This window comes from Triturus cristatus, chromosome 7 (assembly GCF_964204655.1).
Source record: "Triturus cristatus chromosome 7, aTriCri1.1, whole genome shotgun sequence".
Classification (NCBI taxonomy): domain Eukaryota; kingdom Metazoa; phylum Chordata; class Amphibia; order Caudata; family Salamandridae; genus Triturus; species Triturus cristatus.
The window spans coordinates 1,320,680,067-1,320,698,494 of NC_140590.1; the positions used below are offsets into that span (position 1 = coordinate 1,320,680,067).

At 40.7% G+C, this 18,428-nt stretch overlaps 1 protein-coding gene across 6 annotated transcripts in view; it reads right to left on the minus strand.

The window, feature by feature from the left end:
* RALGAPB (Ral GTPase activating protein non-catalytic subunit beta) overlaps positions 1–18,428 on the minus strand; it is a 2,310,294-nt gene that overhangs the window by 1,958,686 nt on the left and 333,180 nt on the right. For all 6 annotated transcript variants that reach the window (XM_085618929.1, XM_085618931.1, XM_085618928.1 and 3 more), the window contains exon 9: positions 2,656–2,872. In XM_085618929.1, the coding sequence (XP_085475055.1) occupies positions 2,656–2,872 (217 nt within the window). The remainder of the gene's footprint in view (positions 1–2,655; positions 2,873–18,428) is intronic.

Consider the following 18,428-nt stretch of genomic DNA (forward strand, 5'->3'; position numbering starts at 1 on the left):
AAGGGTTTCTAACACTTATAAAAGTGCTGTGAGACTGCTTTCGAGTGTAATATTTGCTAAATAAGATCTGATTTAGGCAAGCACTGAATGAAAGATCTAGGAAGATGGCTACTAAATGCACTAAAACTGCACAATAAATCGGACAAACTCGGTAAAAAAGTAGAACATTGATATAAGAATATGGCCTCATCCCTAATGGCTGAAGTAGTTACAGATGAACACAGGTAAAAGACAGGGCACAAGTCCTAAAAACATAAGTGGGGGGACTGACCTAGCTTGGCAGTATGCAAGTGATATCACGGCACACGACATGACACATGGCATCAAAGGAATTGACATCATAGAAAGTGGCATCAGAATCCACGACTTTATAGGAAGTGTCATCACAAGAACCGGCATCAGATGTAAAGCCCTCGCCATATATGTTTAGCAGGTCTATCATGTGCACGTTTGAGCTCATTGCAAGGATAATAGCACAGTGAGCTAAGGAAGATGATATGTGACTTCTACACCTTGCAATCCCCCAGTTTTATGTAACACATCCTGTACATTCATTTGCAAACTTATATAATTTATCGTACATGTAATATGCACATGTTGATGTAAAGCGCTCTGACACCCTGCAGTGGAATGAGTAGGGGTATACAAGAAAAAATAGTGGTACTTAAATTATTTCAATGCCTCTTCATGGGAAGTAGGCTCTATATAAATGCAGTTTGCTTTGTGGAAAGACCAACACATCTGATATTCTTACAGTGCATGCTTATCTCCTAAACAGGGACTGAACAAAGCAAATAGCTGCCTCTCTCAAATATGTGTGAAGTGCTAATAAGGTGTGAGCCTTTGTTTCCCTTCCACTTCATTTTAATTTAGGTGTGAGGCTCCTGACTGCTCCTAGCCAAGAGACTCGAACAAAAAGAGGCCCGATGATCCCTCAAATTCAGCCTTTGTTATGGGCCCAGCAGGACTTTAAAATAAGAAAGCCCCGTCCCCGCCTGCACGTTGTTGCTTGTTGCAGATAGAAAGCAGACAACATGCAGGCACAGCTGAAAGTTTCCCGGTGTTTGAAATTACACTGGGACGAGTTCAGCACATTATTCAGTGGGGCCCAAATTCTTGGCAGGGTGAACGGCGTTCACCCTGTGGAAAAAGTGGGTGGACGCCGTCCACCCGCGTGTACCCTCGACTCGTGCCCTGGTAAAAGCAGAGTATGGGCATTAGAAAGATTTAACACGATAAGACAGAGTGGGTTAACATCTCCCCACTGCTGTATAGACTACCTTTGCACTAATAATGGAGAGGTGGTTATTTTGACGTATTTTGAGGTTGTTAGATTAACTTCAGAGACTATCAGTACCAAAAGACAATCAAAGTTAAGTGATTGTGGGGCTCAAGCCACAAGAAAATGAAATCCAATGAGGCATTGGACTTACTGTTGTGAGGGAGTCATGGTTACGATTAACCACAGAACAAATAGAAACTCTTGCTCCTCTATGCTGTAACTGGAAGAATTCAAACTGAACCACCTATGTATTAGCAGACCTTTTTGAGTGTTTTGGACAGCAATCTTCGTTCTAAAAGACACAACTAAGGTTCATGGATACTATAATTTAAGTGGAGATTTAAGTTATTATAACTGTGTGCATTGTTCTTGCAATGATCAAACTTAGTCAAGAACTAGGCTTGCCTCACTGAAGCTGTAACGTAACACGTATACATCTAGTCTGTCGTTACCTGGGGTGTATTCTATTACGTCATATGCTTGAAGGCTAAGCTAGAATAATCTTGGTCTAATTAAATCATTATGCAGATATTTTCTTAATTAAGAGTGATTCATGAGGCTAGCATTGCACAATGTTGAGTGGGGGAACAGAATGAGAGCTTGAAATCTATCTGCAGAATAACAATTAGAAGTTGAGAAAGGAAAATATAGAACTCCCAACTTCCTAGTCATATTAAAACTCAACTAACCTGTTGCTGAAAAAACATTATCAACAAGCCACAGACAGTAGCTGCAGTCCAGAAAATATAACAATTTGAGCCAACATAAAAGAACTTTCATTTTATGTAAAAATGTAATGAACGACATTGCTGAAATATGTATAGGAGATGGGCATTCCACTGCAGAAATGGCTGTACATATATTTAAAACCCGTCTGTAAAGCAGTTATCAGTTTCTTTTAAAGGAGTAAGTGCACCTATGTTGAGCATAGGAGGAAAAAATACTTCTAATGTGAATTTGTAACAGCTTTGTTCTGTAATCAAGCCTGAATGATCAGTTACCAAAAGTGATCAGGAAAGTAACTAATACTTGGTTGATATTGGACATCTAAACACAAGATGTCTCTTGTTCAAAAGATCCCTCCAGCTCTCATCAGCGAACAAGTTAAATGAGGTGAAGTGAGCAATATGTTTATTTCCAGGGGATCAAGAAACGACCCATTTCTGATGCAATACAACTATATTTATTGGGTTTTCGGATAATTACAGCCTGTGCCTGCCAGCACGCCAGTATTCTTGGAGTTACTCTGCAAAATGTATGTGCAATACACTCAACTATATTTAATTTTCTTAGCTTTGTCAGTTTTTACTGCAGGCAGAAAAAAGTTAAAAAAGAAACACAAAATACTAAATCTATAGTTAGTTAACATTTACCTGTCATGCTGTTGTCTCGGTTGATCCCATTATGAAGCTTACAGTGAACTAAAGATGCATCAAGCAACCAGGACCCAAAGAGATTTAAGATGCTGTTTACTTTTGGCCTTGTGGGAGCAGGAAGAGGCCGCGGTTCAGCGCTGGTCTGATTTGGACTGGAAAGTGGAGATGTTGAGTTTGTCTGATGCTGGACTCTTGATGCCTGGGCAGTGCTAGCCTAGGAACGATCAGTGAAATAAACATACACACATTAAATGTTCAATCTTTCCAAAAGTAAAATTTAAGACATTATAAAAAATACAGATGTTTTCTGGTCCTGACGTAGAATGCAACTTAGTTGTTTCTTCTGAGGTGCAGGATCTTTGAACGGGACAAATCTAAAATACAAACAGATGCTGTGGAACTGCTAGTCGGACACTTTTTTCAGACAGTCTGGCTGAAGATTGGCAGCTCTGGAGGAAAAGAGTTTTTAAAAGTTCCCAAACATTCTTCCAGTGTCAACAAATCCACAGGAGTACACTTCTATGACCCCCCACAGGACCGGGACTAAAACTCTCAAGATGTCAAGCAGAGGCCAAACGCAGGGCCCAGTCCATGTCCAGTTGCTACTGATCAGCTGGGCACTCTAGGGAGAAAGCCTCTTGCAGCTTGTTGTGTCCCTGTAGCTGCATGAGAGGTCAGTCAAAGGGACCCTTGGAATCCACTTCCTTGCCCTAGGTACACGTGGGAGCAGGTCTAGCCCTTCATATCCCATCACTGGTCTCAACAATAGGGATAGTCCTCTTTCTTCTTCTACAGGCCCCAAGAGTGGCACAGTTATGGTTAGTATTAGCTAGTAGGTGGGGCACTCCTAAACCAATGGGGTAAAAGATACCTGGGGCAACTCTACCCACTTTTTCAGTAATCCTTACTCGCCTTACTACAAACAGGCCAAAAATGCCATGTGGAAAGACAATGTCAAGATAGTCAAAGTCTTCGGGCCATATTAAACTTGGGCTCTGAGAAATGATTATGTGTATGGGAGGGTATTATGGAAATAACCGGTGTCCTACCACATCTAACGCTACAATCCAGGTTGAAGCAGGCTCTGGATCCACCACAAAACAGGAGACAGGCTTCTGGTAGGACAAAGGCTGGGTCCTTAATTTACAAGACTGAGTACACAAGATTTGTGTTCTGGTCCTTTTTGATAGCTTTTAAGAATGCAGAAATTAATTTTACCTTGTTACAGATATTTCAGGAAGAACTGGACACTGGTGGGCCAACAAAAGCGGCAGAAGCTTCCACCCTGAAGTTCCAGTTGAGCGCAGAGGAATCATCCCTGTGCATTCAGGTCAACCTGTCAGTGAATGCGGTCCATTATATAGCTCCTGGGAGGAATTTCACACCTCTTCAAGGTCAAGCACTTGTACATTAGCTTTCCAGAAGCCGTTGGTCATCAGGCTCCAGGAGCTTTAGGCAGGGAAAAGGAAACTTTCTAAAAGTTAATTTTACTAAATAGTCATTAGAAATCTAACTTCCACTGAAGTGGACTTTTAATAGATATGAAAAAAAGGAAAAGTGGTTGAATTATTTCCCTAGCTGTTTCTAAACTTGAGATAGCAGAATGCATATTTTAATCTATATTCTTTTTATCCTCATGGGCAGCCAGAGCCTTCCATATTAAAAATAGCTTTTGTGGGTTTGTCATTGCAGTCCCATGTTTAAATACCATACACCTTACCTTGTGGACTAAAAGGCTTACAAAGGGGTGACCTATTGATATTTAAAAGGAATGTTTCTCCTCGGTCAAAAGGGTTATTTTGACAGGTCTGTCTGCAAGTCTTAACTGCAGCAGTCACACTACAGTGGTATGGCTGAAGCCATGTTTTCCTGCAGATCAATCAATCAGGATTTGTGGAGCACGGCTAATCACCAGTGAGGGTATCCAGGCGCTGGGAGCACTGCTGCAGAAGAGGGTTAATTGAACAGCTAGGTCTTGAGTTTGTTCCCGAGGGTGAGGTACGGAGGTGAAGTGGGAGGTTGTTCCAGGACTTCGCAGTGAAGTAGGAGAAGGAGCGAATGCGCGCGGTGTGAGTGAGGAAGAGGGAGGCGTAGCGCTGGTGTCTAGAGGGACGGTAGAGGTTCAGGCAGTGGCTGATGTATGCTGGCCCTAGGTTGTGTAGGGCATTGAAGGTGTGGAGCAACATCTTTAAATAGTACCCCATTAAGCAGAGTCTAAAAACCAGAAATAAAACTCAGCAAAAAATGGGGGTGACCTAGCAATAAAGGGCACTTTAACAGTAACAAAACATACACTCAACTAATTTATGAAACAACAAGCATGCAAGGTAACAAAACTGGTAACAAAACATCTCAACTTGTTTAGATAATAAACTTAATATACATAAAGACAAATTATAAACAATAACAAAAAACTACACCCATACATTAATCTATCTCAGTTAAGTGTTGAAAAGAAACTTCACAGCCTCTATCAGATTTGAGTAAAAACATTTCTTTGGTCTCTTAGATTTAAGAAGATGCAAATTATTTACCTTTGCATCAAATTTCCTATTTACCTCTGTCTGACCAATGTTTTATATGCCTCCATTTACCAGTTTATCATGGATGTTTTTCCAACATTAGCTAATACAGTCCTCTACTGAAACTGGATGTGCAAACGTTATGAATCACTGTGATGTGGCGGGGCGAGTTGCTTCAGGCTAAGCTGCGAAATAGTGGGGAGGTGTTGGAGACTCAGTGCAACTAGTGGCTCTCCCGGTTACAGAGGGCCTTGGATTTTGGAATTACAGCCCAGAGAAATACACTGTAAGCTTCTCCATCAAGGCATTCTTCCCTTTCATGGGTTAACTGTCTCACACTGCTTTGTGTTTAAAACAAGATCTCTGCTCTTGTTAAGGGCCAACACGCTGTAAATTTGTTAATCGAATTGGATGAGTTCAAACCTATTGTTCCGTCATACTCAATTAGAGGAGTACATCTAATCTTGACTATTTAATTAAGTCATACAAATGGTTTTATTTATTGAATCTAGTGATATAAATCCCCAGCACTAATAGTGATCACCTATTGCCAGAGACTGAATTCCCTTGGAACATACAAATAACCATCCATTAGACTATAGACATCATAAACAAGGATTATATTGGTCCCCATAAACTTTGCCAATCTTAGATAGTCCTATACGTGATTGATAACAATTTCTAGTTAAGTCACTCTTCGCCATTTGTTAGAAAGGTTTGAGTTTTTAATAGAAAAAAAGCTTGCTAGAAAGTGGTGGCATAGTTTTTCAGAATCCCATCCTAAAGGCTCTGTAGCTGTTAGATTGAGAGAGGACGTAAACTGAAATGGCAAGCTGTACAGCTAATACATTTACATGTTGTTAAAAAAAAAAAGTCTAATATACAAAAGGTTACAATTTCAAAGTGCTTTCAGAGATTCCACTATGGTTCAGAGATGATGCAAGGAAAATAAATGATGGGTCCTGCCAATACTTTCATTAACAATCAAAATCCACATACATTATCAGTACCAGGATAACCAACTTCTGAGCACACTGGGTGGAATTCAGCAATAAACGTCATATCTGTTTACGTTTCCTGATCCACTACACTCTTTTGTCTATTAGGAATTCTACCAATTCTAAAAACTCTAAAGTACAAGGCCCAGACAAAACCCCTGCAATACTACTTAAGTAGCAACTATTTTTCTCCCTATTCTAATACTGTTACTCAACCAGCACCGTTCCTAATTTGGCTCTCTATTACTTGCTGTCAGAAAAATGGGTCCAAATGATAATTACTACCAAATTTCTTCACTAAATGTGGCGGGGCAAACGTGTCCTTGAACATCCTCAAATCTGGGTAAAAGGCAATATTATTTAGCAAAAATAGTCGGGTTTTGAAAAAGTTATTCTTCTTGTCTCAACAATATCATGCTGTTAAACATGATTTTAGATAAGGAAAATGTTACTTACCCTGCAAGAATCTGTTTGTGGCATGTAGGACTGTACATTCACATGCTGTGCATCATCCTGGTCATCTAGTGTTGGGCCAGTAGGTGAGCAGTCTAAATATCTTGTTTTAAATGTCGACCTACAAGTATATCGAGTTGTAAATATCGTAGGTAAAGAATATCGAAGTCAAGAATATCGATGGACAGAATATCGACCCCAAGGTAAGTATTATCGAAGTTGATAATATCGAAGTCATTAATATAGATGTAAGTAATATTGTAATCAAAAATTTCGATGTCAAGAATATCGATATTTTATTAGTGTAATGTATTTTAATATGTATTTTATTTGTATGTGAAAGATTGTAATGTATTTTAATACATTTAAAAATAAATGTTGAGATTAATAATTATTTAAAATATAATTTAGCGTTTTAGTATCAGAGCGGGTTGTGGGTTTATAGGGGAATAGGGTGGGAAGTAATTTAATTATAATTAATTACTTAATATGTATTGTTTAATTGGTATTTATGATTAATTGTTAATTAATTACTAATTGTTAATTAATTATATTAATTGATTAATTAATTGTTAATTAATTATTAATTGTAAATTAATTGTATTAATTGGTTAATTATATAAGTTATAATTAGTTTAATATTAATATTTCTTTATTGGTATTGTTAATTAATTAATTGTTAATTACTAATTAATTGGTGATTTAATTTTATTAAGTGATTAATTGATGCTTAAATTAATTATGTGAATTTTTATGTGTAGTGGGTTGTGGGTTTATAGGGGAATAGGGTGGGATGTAATTAAATTCAAATAATTACTGATAATTTGTAATTATTTGTAATTAATAATAATTATTTGTTAATTAATTATTAATTGGTAATTAATTGTTATTAGTACGTTAAATATAGTAAATATAAATAATTTATTATTTCATGTTCTTTGTTATTGCTAATTAATGTATTGTTAAATAATAATTAATTTGTGAATAATTGTAATTTGGTAGTTAATATGTATAAATTTGTAAATAATAAGTATATTAATTATAAAGAATGTATTATTAATTGTAAATAATAGATAAACTGATATTTAAATGTATTGTGTATTTTGTATGTGTAGTGTGTTGTGTGTTAAAGGGGGAATAGTGTGGGATGTAATTTAAAGTTATTTATATAAATATTTATTTTAAATAGTTGGTATTTAATAATACATATTTTGTAAATTAATTATTAATATGCTATTTTTTTATAACTAATTATTTAATTGGTTATTATGTTTATAGAATCCCTATGCTATCCAGTGCTTTTCCAACTGTTTTACTATCTGGAGTTGGAATAGTAATTTTTAACCCTACGCTATCCAGCGCTTTCCCTAGTGTTTCACTTACTGGAGTGGGAATAGTAATTTGTACCCCTACGCTATCCAGCGTTTTCACTACTGTTGCACTCTCTGGAGTGGGAATAGTAATTTTTACTCCTACGCTATCCAACGCTTTCCCTTCTGTTGGACTCACTGGAGTGGGAATAGTAATTTTTACCCTTACGCTATCCAACGCTTTCCCTACTGTTGCACTCTCTGGAGTTGGAATAGTAATTTTTACCCCTAGGCTATCCAGCGCTTTCCCTACTGTTTCACTTACTGGAGTGGGAATAGTAATTTTTAACCCTACGCTATCCTGCGCTTTTCCTACTGTTTCACTTACTGGAGTGGGAATGGTAATTTGTACCCCTACGCTATCCAGCGTTTTCACTACTGTTGCACTCTCTGGAGTGGGAATAGTAAATTTAACCCCTACGCTATCCAACGCTTTCCCTACTGTTGGATTCACTGGAGTGGTAATAGTAATTTTTACTTCTACGCTATCCAACGTTTTCTCTACTATTGCACTCTCTGGAGTGGGAATAGTAATTTTTACCCTTACGCTATCCAACGCTTTCCCTACTATTGCACTCTCTGGAGTTGGAATAGTAATTTTTACCCCTACGCTATCCAACGCTTTCCCTACTGTTGCACTCTCTGGAGTTGGAATAGTAATTTTTACCCCTACGCTATCCAGCGCTTTCCCTACTGTTGCACTCTTTGGAGTTGGAATAGTAATTTTTACCACTACGCTATCCAACGTTTTCCCTACTGTTGCACTCTCTGGAGTGGGAATAGTAATTTTTACCTTTACGCTATCCAACGCTTTCCCTACTATTGCACTCTCTGGAGTTGGAATAGTAATTTTAACCCTACGCTATCCAACGCTTTCCCTACTGTTGCACTCTTTGGAGTTGGAATAGTAATTTTTACCCCTACGGTATCCAACATTTTCCTTATTGTTTTTGTTGGAGTTGGACTAGTAGTTTTATTGTGTCTGATATTTCATATGTTTTGTATTTTTTTTGCTATTGTAATATATCAATAATAAAAATTAATCACATTAAAAATATTGATTATTATTTGCTATATGTAATTATTAAATATTTATTAATGTTATTATTTTATGTGTATAGATGTATTGGTAATTGTTAAAAACATTTAATAATTTATACGTCACAGAAATTATTAGTAAAATTAATTATTCAGTAAGTATATATATTATATATTATATGTACATGTTTAATTAAAGTTTTATTAAATTATATTATACATTTTAAATATTATACAATATATTTAATTATGTTTATTTAATTTCTAAGTATAATTTGGTTTATTTTACATATATTTTTAAAGTAAAAGAAAAACGATATTTTTAATAACTATATTTTTGACATCGATATTTAATTTTCGATATTTTTGTACTTACCATGTTGTAGATAGGATGTCGATATTCTTGACATCGATATTTTTGTTGCGATATATTTGTAGGTCGATATTCTGTCTGTCGAAATTATGTCATACAACCGGGCCAGTATGTGTGCAAGTTGTTTTTCTTCAAAGAAGTTTGAGTCACAAGGCAGTGTGATTCCTCCTTTTGGCGATAATGCGCATGGACATCAACTCCATTGTTAGATTTTCTTCCTGCAAGTCAGGTGAGGATGGAATGTAAAGCAAAGTGACATATAAAGAGATGTCCATGCATAAGAGGAAAAGAGAGAAGAGACACTGCAACGGCCATAGGCGTCCAGAGAGGAGGGTGGGTGCATGTGAATATACAGCACCACATGCCCCGAACAGATGCTTACAGGGTATGTAACATTTTCCGTTTGAGGCATGTGTAGATACACATGCTATGCGTGGACTGTAAAGCAGACCTCCTAAAAAGTGTTGGCTAGCCTGTGGGTGTTGCAGCAGATTGAAAGAGTGTACAAAGAACTGCATGGCCAACATTAGCTTGTTGCCGGGCTGGGACATCCACACGGTAATGTTCAGTGAAAATATGTGGTGTGGACCGGGTAGCTGCTTTGCATATTTCAGCAACAGGGACATTCCGCAGGAAGGCCATAGGTGCACCTTTCTTGTGAATAGGGTGTGCTCTTGAAGAGTTTGTTTGGGTCCTTTTAACTTTAGCATAGCAGGTCTGGATGCATTTAACAATCCATCTGGCAATGCCTAATTCGGATAGAGCCTTCCCTTTGTGGGGTTCAGAGACACCAACAAAAAGTTGGTGTGTGTTTTTGAATGGTCTGCTTCTATCAATGTAGTACATTTTGCATCCAAATTATGGAGATCCTGTTCAGCAACTGAATCAGGTTGTGGGGAAAAAGAATTTGGGGTTGGTGGGGAGGACCACCCTTTGCCTATCAACTTGAAAGAAAGGGTTTTATAGGGTTAATGCCGGACAATCACTGACATGCCTGAGGGAGCTAACAGCAATTAGAAATGCCACCTTCCAAGAGAGAATCTGAAAGAGGAGGTGTGGAGGGGCTCAAACAGAGGCCCCATGAGACGAATGACTGAAATGTGAGATTCCATGATGGTGCCGGAGGGACCCTTTTAAGACACTCCATGAAAGCTTTAACGGGTATCATGAAGAGAAAGCTGTGTTGTCTATTCTGAAGTTAAGCAGCCACGCTAGCTAGATGTATTTGTATGGAGTTAAAGGCTAGCCCAGAAAGCTGCAAGTGAAATAAGCAAAGGACAATGTGTGGCTTTCAAGAGATCAAAGTCTTTCACTTTGCCCCATATCAGGCATAGGTGGTAGGTCTGCGTGCCTCCTTAAGAATGCTCATGCATTCAGGTGGAAGATTAAGGTACCGAAATTCTATTACCTCAGGAGCCAAATCGCAAGGATGAAGAACTTGGGATCCAGTTGCCTGATTTCTCCATGGTTCTGCTTGAGAAAGTCCAGCTTGTTGGAGAGCATTTCTTGCGGAACCAGTGTGAGTTTGAGCAGTCATGAAACAGGGCTGAAGGGCCTATGCGAGTGCCACCAGGATGAGCATGAGGGGCGTCTGCCGAATCCTCCAAATGACAAATGGAAGAAGAGAGAGAGGAGGAAAAGCATAGGCAAATATACACAAGCAGTTCACCTATTGTGCATTGCCTATAGACTCTGGAAACCTGGAGGTCAGGTTTGGGCATTTGGAGGTTTCTGCTGTTACAAACCGGTCTATCTGTGGGAACCCCCATTTGTGAAAGTAACGGAGGAGGACTTGGGAGGTGGCGTTCCCACTCTTGGACTTGCAGCCACATCCTGCTGAGGATGTCAGCAAAATCGTTGCCCAACCCCAGAAAGTACTCCGCTAACAAATTAATTTTGTGACAGAGAGCCCAAAGCCAAATGCTCCTGGATAGCCAAGACAGCTGTGAAGAGCGTGCCCCCCCCTTGTTTCTGAAGGTCATACATGGCTGTCATATTGTCCGTCCAGACAAGAACAACCTTGCTCATCATGCTAGGTAAACAGCTAGAGGGTTCCAGAAGTTGATGTGGAGGTCCTGTAACTTGGTCTCCCACTGACCTTGTACAGTCAGACCCTGTAAGTGTAAGCTTCACCTCATAAGAGGCGTCCGTTGTAGCAATCCTTCACGGACCTGGGTCGAGGAAAGTCCACCCCTGCAACAGGTTGTTAGTGTTCCACCACTGTAGAGAGCGAGGAACATAGCGGCCTATGAACACTAGATAATCCCAATGACCCTCCTCTAGAGACCACTGTTGTGCTAAACATTCTTGCAACATACGCATTTGAAACCTGGCATGAGGTACTATGGCAAAGCAGGAGGCCATCATGCCTAGGTGCCGCATGACTGCTCTGTATGAGTTGTTGATTTGATTGAAACAAGGGGAGCAATGAATGAAAGGACTGGATCCTGGCAGGATTTGGATAAGCTAAGCCTTCCTCCGAGATGAAATATCCCCTAAATAGGGCTGGATCAGGACGGGTTGGTGGTGGGCTTATGTGGTGTTGATTGTTGACCCTAAGCGTTGAAGCAGGTCTATTGTGACCTATGGTGTTTGCAGCACTGCTGGTGGGTAGCACTTTTGATAAGCCAATCGTCCAGATATGGGAAAACATGGACACCCGGTCTGTGCAGGTGTGCAGCCATCACAGCAAGGCACTTAGTGAACACCTGAGGCACAGTAGTGACCCCAAAGGGAACACTTTGAACACGTAATCCCTTCTACCAACCACAAATCTGAGATACCCGTGACACAACTGATGTATTGGTATGTGGAAATATGCATCCTTTAGGTCGAGCACAGCCACAATGTCGCCTCGCTAAAGAAGCGGAATGACATCCTGAAGGAACACCATGTGAAAAAGCTCTGACAGGATGTACTCGTTTAGGGGCCTTAGGTCGAGGATAGGCCTGAAGGACCCATCTTTTTGGGGTATTAGGAAGTACAGTGAGTACACTCCCTTGCCTTGCTGATGACTGGGGATGGGTTCTATAGACCCTCTGAGGAAGAGGGCTTTGACTATCGCCGTGAGAAGCCTTTGATGTTCCAGGTGAGAGTGTGTTTAAGAGGTGGAATGGTGGGAGGCATGGAAGTGAACTGCAGACTAACATATTGGGTATAATCCAACACCCACGGGTCTGAGGTGGCTCTTTGCCATGTGAGAAAGAAGCTTTGTAGTTGCTGTGTAGTCGGGGGAGTGGAGGGACGAAAAGGCAAGTCAGGGTTTGGTGTAGCTCCTTTTTGGGGAGCTACCCTTCCCTCTGGAATTGTTGCCCCTATAGGACCCTCTAAAATAACCCCTGGGAGAGGACCTCTGGCCTTGAGTGCACTAATAGGTGGTGGAGGTTTCAGAGGAGGTTGGCTTTCTGCCTCAACGGTAAGGGGTGCGGTGAAAGGAGCTGCGGGGAGCAGGTGTTTGTAGTGTCCCCTCCGTTTTGGCTGTTTCCGTATCCTTCTTTATCTTCTCTCAAGGTTGGTCCATTTGGGGATCAAAGAGGTGCTCACCACCAAAGGGCATGTCCAGCAGGTTTTGCTGAACTTCTGGCTTGTAGCCAGAGATTATGAGCCGCGCGTGCCTGCGCAGCAGAATACTAGGATTTATCACTCTGACAGCTGTGTTGGCTGCCTCAAGGGCAAAGCAAACAAGTGTTGGATATCAGCTTGTCCACAGAAACAATCTGCCGACCCCTTTTCCTATGCTCTTCTGGTAGGTATTGGAAGAGCTCCATCATTTCGTCCCAGTGGGCACGATTGCATCTTGCAACAAGGTTGACAGAATTAGCTATGCACTAGTGGTTGGCCGATAGCGCGGCCACCATATTCCCTGACATATCTATGCATTTGCTTTCCTTTTCTGGTGGCAGGGCATCCCAGCTGGCCTGGGAGTTGGCTCGCTTACAGACAATAGTGATTACCAGAGTGTCAGGTGGGAGCCGATTACGAATATAGATGGGTCAGAAGGGGAGGATTTATATTTTTGAATCCTCCCCAGGTGTTATAACATTAGCCAGGGCAGGGCCTTTAAAAATGTCAGGGGTGTGACGCAACATGCCCTTGAGCATGGGAAGGTACTGATTGAATCGGTGAGTGGAATAGAGAGTTTTAAAGAGGAAGTCCTCCTCTAAGGGCTCAGTGTGGAGTTCCACTTTATTAAAGGAGGCGGCACTAGCATTGAGTTCCTGAAAAGATGTGGAATTATCCGGAGGGAAAAGGCAGGCAGGGCAAAGGTAAGGGTTTGTGTCCCCTAGTGGATCTACATCATAGGAGATGCATGGGTTACCCTGCGGATGAGTGCTAAATGTTTCACACCCCCACGCACACCCATATCAGAGTGTGAAGACCCCTGAATAGAGATGTCAAGAGGGCCACCTGGAGAAGCAGGCAGAGAGAGTGAAGGCTGAGGAACAGGGAGAGGTGATGGTGGTGCATGGGGTAAGGGGCTGGCAGCCTTATCCGCTTTCTTGCATTATTTTTGCTGGAATCGGAACGTACAAGGCCTCTTTGAAGGACAGCTGACGTTTCAAGGGTGGAGCAGCACGGCCCGAAGGGCAGGCAAGGATATGGACCATGTCGGGGTGAATAACCAGATGTTTCTGCCTTGAGTCAAGCTGCTCCTGCAGTTTAAGGAGAATAGGCTCCACTATGCCAGTGTCGGACTTGCTTGTCGACGCCGAAGTCTTAGACTCCAAGGGTGCCTTCGGATTCAGCACCGAGGTTCCAGATGGGGCTGAGGCGGATGTGGTCAGTGCTGAGGGTCATCTTAGTGCCAATGTCGGGGTAGCCAGCGCCGAAGTGGTTGGTCTTGAACACTTCTTCAGAGCAAAGAGGTTTGTCAATGCCGACCATGGCCCGAAGGCAGTGGTAGCCCAAAAGTCAGTCTCTGGTGCTCCAGAGTGGCTGAGTGCATTTGAGCTAAATGCTGCTCAGGGTGAGGGCAGTGTCGAGGAAGAGGGGGCTGTCATACTCACGGGCCGCTGTTTTGGCGAAGGATCTTGATCTTTAGGTCGATGCTAGGACTTTCTCCAGGGAAGAAAGCCTCATCTACAACCGATGGTTGTGGGTCTTGTTCCGCCTCAATGTCCTCAAGATTGAAGAGCTCTGTGGTGTCGTCTAAGCACAACCTCTCGAGTCGACGAATTCAATGGTCATGAAGTGTTTCTTTGGAGAGGAAAGTGTTGCAGGCAGCCTTGTTGTGTTCAGGCAACAAGCAGCGAGATTAATATCAAAATTGTGTCTATTCCATCACCGGTGAGGCATGGTGTAGAGGCATGGTGTAGAGACGTGGTGGAGAGACAGGAGTTGGGTTTGACGAACAAGGCCCAGAATAGGCCACGGCCGAAATAGACCCCGCTCAAGCGAAGTAATCAAATGCTGACCTGAGACAGAAAGAAAGGGAGTCGCGACCGAAGTACAATACCGACAGAGGTAGGAACTGTGTGAACTGAAAAAAGCACTGCAATGGTGTTGACCCAGAGCACAGAAGCACACGTCCGAGTCAGACAGCAGAAAGAAAACAAACGAACAATTGAGTCGATGAATATGCACATTATTGCCAAGAGGAGTCACACTACCTTGTGACTCGAAAAACTTCTTAGAAGAAAAACAACTTTCACACATGGCAGGAGTATGTCCACCATGTATATCTACAGCCACACATGCCTAGAACATACATTTTTAAGCGGAGGGAACTCAATTTGTGTCACCTTCATCAATCTCCCTACTATCATTTATCAATGTTTGTTGTGGCACACGTGGTCATGCCTGGAATACTGGATGGTCCTCTCACATTGATAACTCGTCACACAGATACTTGGTGCCCCATATTAATTGTTACGGGTAATGGATTAAGTAAAGTGATAGATTTGAGTAATGGCATTAAGGGGGGCATCTTGCCAACAATCATATTTTTACTGTACATGTGATTGTCCTCTTTTGTTTGGAAATGTAAGGATGTTCACCCAAAATTAGACAATGTTGAAGTTGTCAAGCTAATATAGACTGACAATATAATAATTCTAGATCAAACAGCTTTTGGCAAGCTGCCCACCTGGCTGAGTACTTATTTTAAACACTACAAAGTGTAAAGTGATTGTTTTCCGTAAATATCAAAGTAAGGTTAAGTTAAGCTGGCAGTTAGATTAAATTTCTTTAAAGCAAGTAAAAAAGTTACCTATATCTGGGAATGTCATTTGGTTAAAATTTGCCACCAACTCCCTATATTAATTGCCTAATCAGAAAAATTGTTGCATGTGGAGTAGGTTGCCAAACAACCCATTGTGCTTTAGGAACAACACTTTTTCATGCACTCTGCAATTGCTAAAATTAAGATTCCGCCTACCTTACTTTATTGAATCAAATAAGGTCCCTACTGTAAATTCTTCTATTCAGATTGTTACAAAGCGAAAGCCTCAAAATCAATGACTATAGTGTGGACTTTTTTGGCGGTACAGGCTGTTAAGACGTTATACAGCACCTACACTTAAGACCATACATTTTAAAAATGCTCCAAGAACTGTGTGAATCTGCCAAAAAAGAGTTATGTAATGGCCTGTCTGTATTGTTAGTTATTATGGAGGAAACAAAACTAGTTCCTTACCTGTACACTGTGGCTCTCCAGTATTGATATATTTGATAGATTCACATGTTTCAATCTTCCCTGTCGTCATGGTGGAGTCCAATGGTAACAGTATATATATGTGTGTGTATATATATATATATATATATATATATATATATATATATATATATATATATATATATATATATATATATACACCAACGCAAGAGTTACCCCCATAGAAGAGCCTCCAGGCAAATGTTAGATGCACGCTTTTAATGAGGTGCTGCAGAGTCATTCCGTCAGGAAAACAGGCTTTAAAATCATCATCAACCTTAGCCAGACGCGTTTCAGGTTTCCCCTTAATCATTGGCATTGGTACTGCAATGTTCACAGGCAAAATGGTGCTGCTACTTATGTTCTCGATCCCGCCCCAGTGGGCGTGGCCGCCCCCGCAGCCTGCTGGTTCCTGTAGTAGCGTTTAGTATTACTCAAGTGAGTTTTGCCCGGAACGTGCGTTTAAAATAATGAACACCCCAGTGGGTAAAAGCTACAGTCCTGCAAAAACGCACTGCTTCTCTTGTGCATCTCATTAGGCAAATGCCTCCCGTATCACCGATGCCTAGATTTGTGTAGACATCACGGGTCCGCAACAGCAGTGGGGCTTCATCCGTATATATATATATATATATATATATATATATATATATATATATATATATATTCACTGAAAAAACCATAGGTTTCAGGCACGTTATAGTTAGAAATTAGCATTTAAAAAACCAAAGAAATTAACTGAAAAAACTAAAGGTTTCAGGAACGTTATAGTTAGTTGGACAGTTCACTCGTACAAACTCATAGAAATTCCGGCGTTATAGTTAGTTCAGCTAACTATAACTCGCGCCCCCGCAATGCACTGCTGATGACGTCACATATTACATCATTCATGACATGGTCAGTGACATCACTCATGACATCACTGACTTTAAAAAAAATATATCTTTATTGTGTTTTGTATTTTCTGCTAAATGAAATCTGAACATCGGCATATGTTGCACTTGTAATAACATTGTCAGTGCTGAATTACTATATATAACAATCAAGATAGTTTCTGTTTACAGCCATAGCACATCTCGTGTCTACAACTCAGGAATCGACATGCACTTGTAAAATAACATAGGCGCCAATGGTCCACATATACTGTCATCTCTAATTGAGGAGCAAAACGTATTCATCATTTAACTCTTTCCAGAAGTGATTATCATTGTGTAAATACAACAGTGCATACAGGGGTGCGTGACCCATACTCAACTCAGCTTTGAGAGCGTAACACGTTATGCTACATGGGTGAAAAAAAGATTATCCATATGCCGTAATTTATCTCTAGATATCCTCTTATTCCAACATTAAACCACAACTAAGAAAGCAAAATAAAATTTAAAAAAAAGGAAGACATCAAAAATTCAAGGAAATGTGTGGCCGATACATATAATGTCGTTCGAGTGTAGTCGTGACTAGGCTTGTGCGGTCGTATTGAATGCGAGCTGTCATACATGCGCCATGCACGGCCGCACGGGTGTCTTGTGGTAGAAGTCATGTCCACGAGTTGTTGTTAAGGAGTGTGAGGTCAGTGCCCATCCCAACAGTCATGTCCAAGGGTTCCTTTGATTGCAGCGTGTCTGCCACGCACAAGTGACATGTCAAGTATTATCTCCCGTCTGTCGTGTGGGGGGTGCACGCAGTGTGGCATTAGATTGTGTAAGGGCTTTGAGGATATCATCCCAGGATTGTGCGATAGGGTACTTTCGCAACCCTGCTGTTTCTTCCCTATGAAGGATAGTGCTCTCCGCCTGTGCCCAGACCTCTGGGGATTTTAAACAGTCAAGTACCTCCAGGGGATCTATGTGTTTCCATCTCTTAGTTATCAGTCTCTTCACTGATTACATCATCCAGTGACTGTTTCTGTAAAGTTTAATTTTGTTTTATATATATATGCCAAGCTCTATTGAGGAATGAGTGGGTGTATAAGTGTTTGTATGCAAGTAACTACATATGTAAAAGGCAGTATATGTGAGCGATGGTTTATATAAATAACTATATGTGAGAGTCAGCAATTGTGAATGGCTGCATGGATGACTGTGTATTTGCATCAGTGGTTCTATAAGAGTAATTATGTGTTAGTATCTGTATGAATAAGTGAGGTTGTGTCTGTATAACTGTATAGGTGAGTAAATGGAAGTATGATTGATTCTTTGCATGACTGAGTGTGTGAGTAACTCTGAATATGTGGCAGTGTGCGAGTGTCTTTATAGGTGTATGAGTGCATATGATAGTGTTGTATTGATGAGTGACTGCATGTATTAGTGACTGTATGGGTGAATGAGTGGATGTGTGTGTAGACCTAGGAATCAGTCAGTGTGT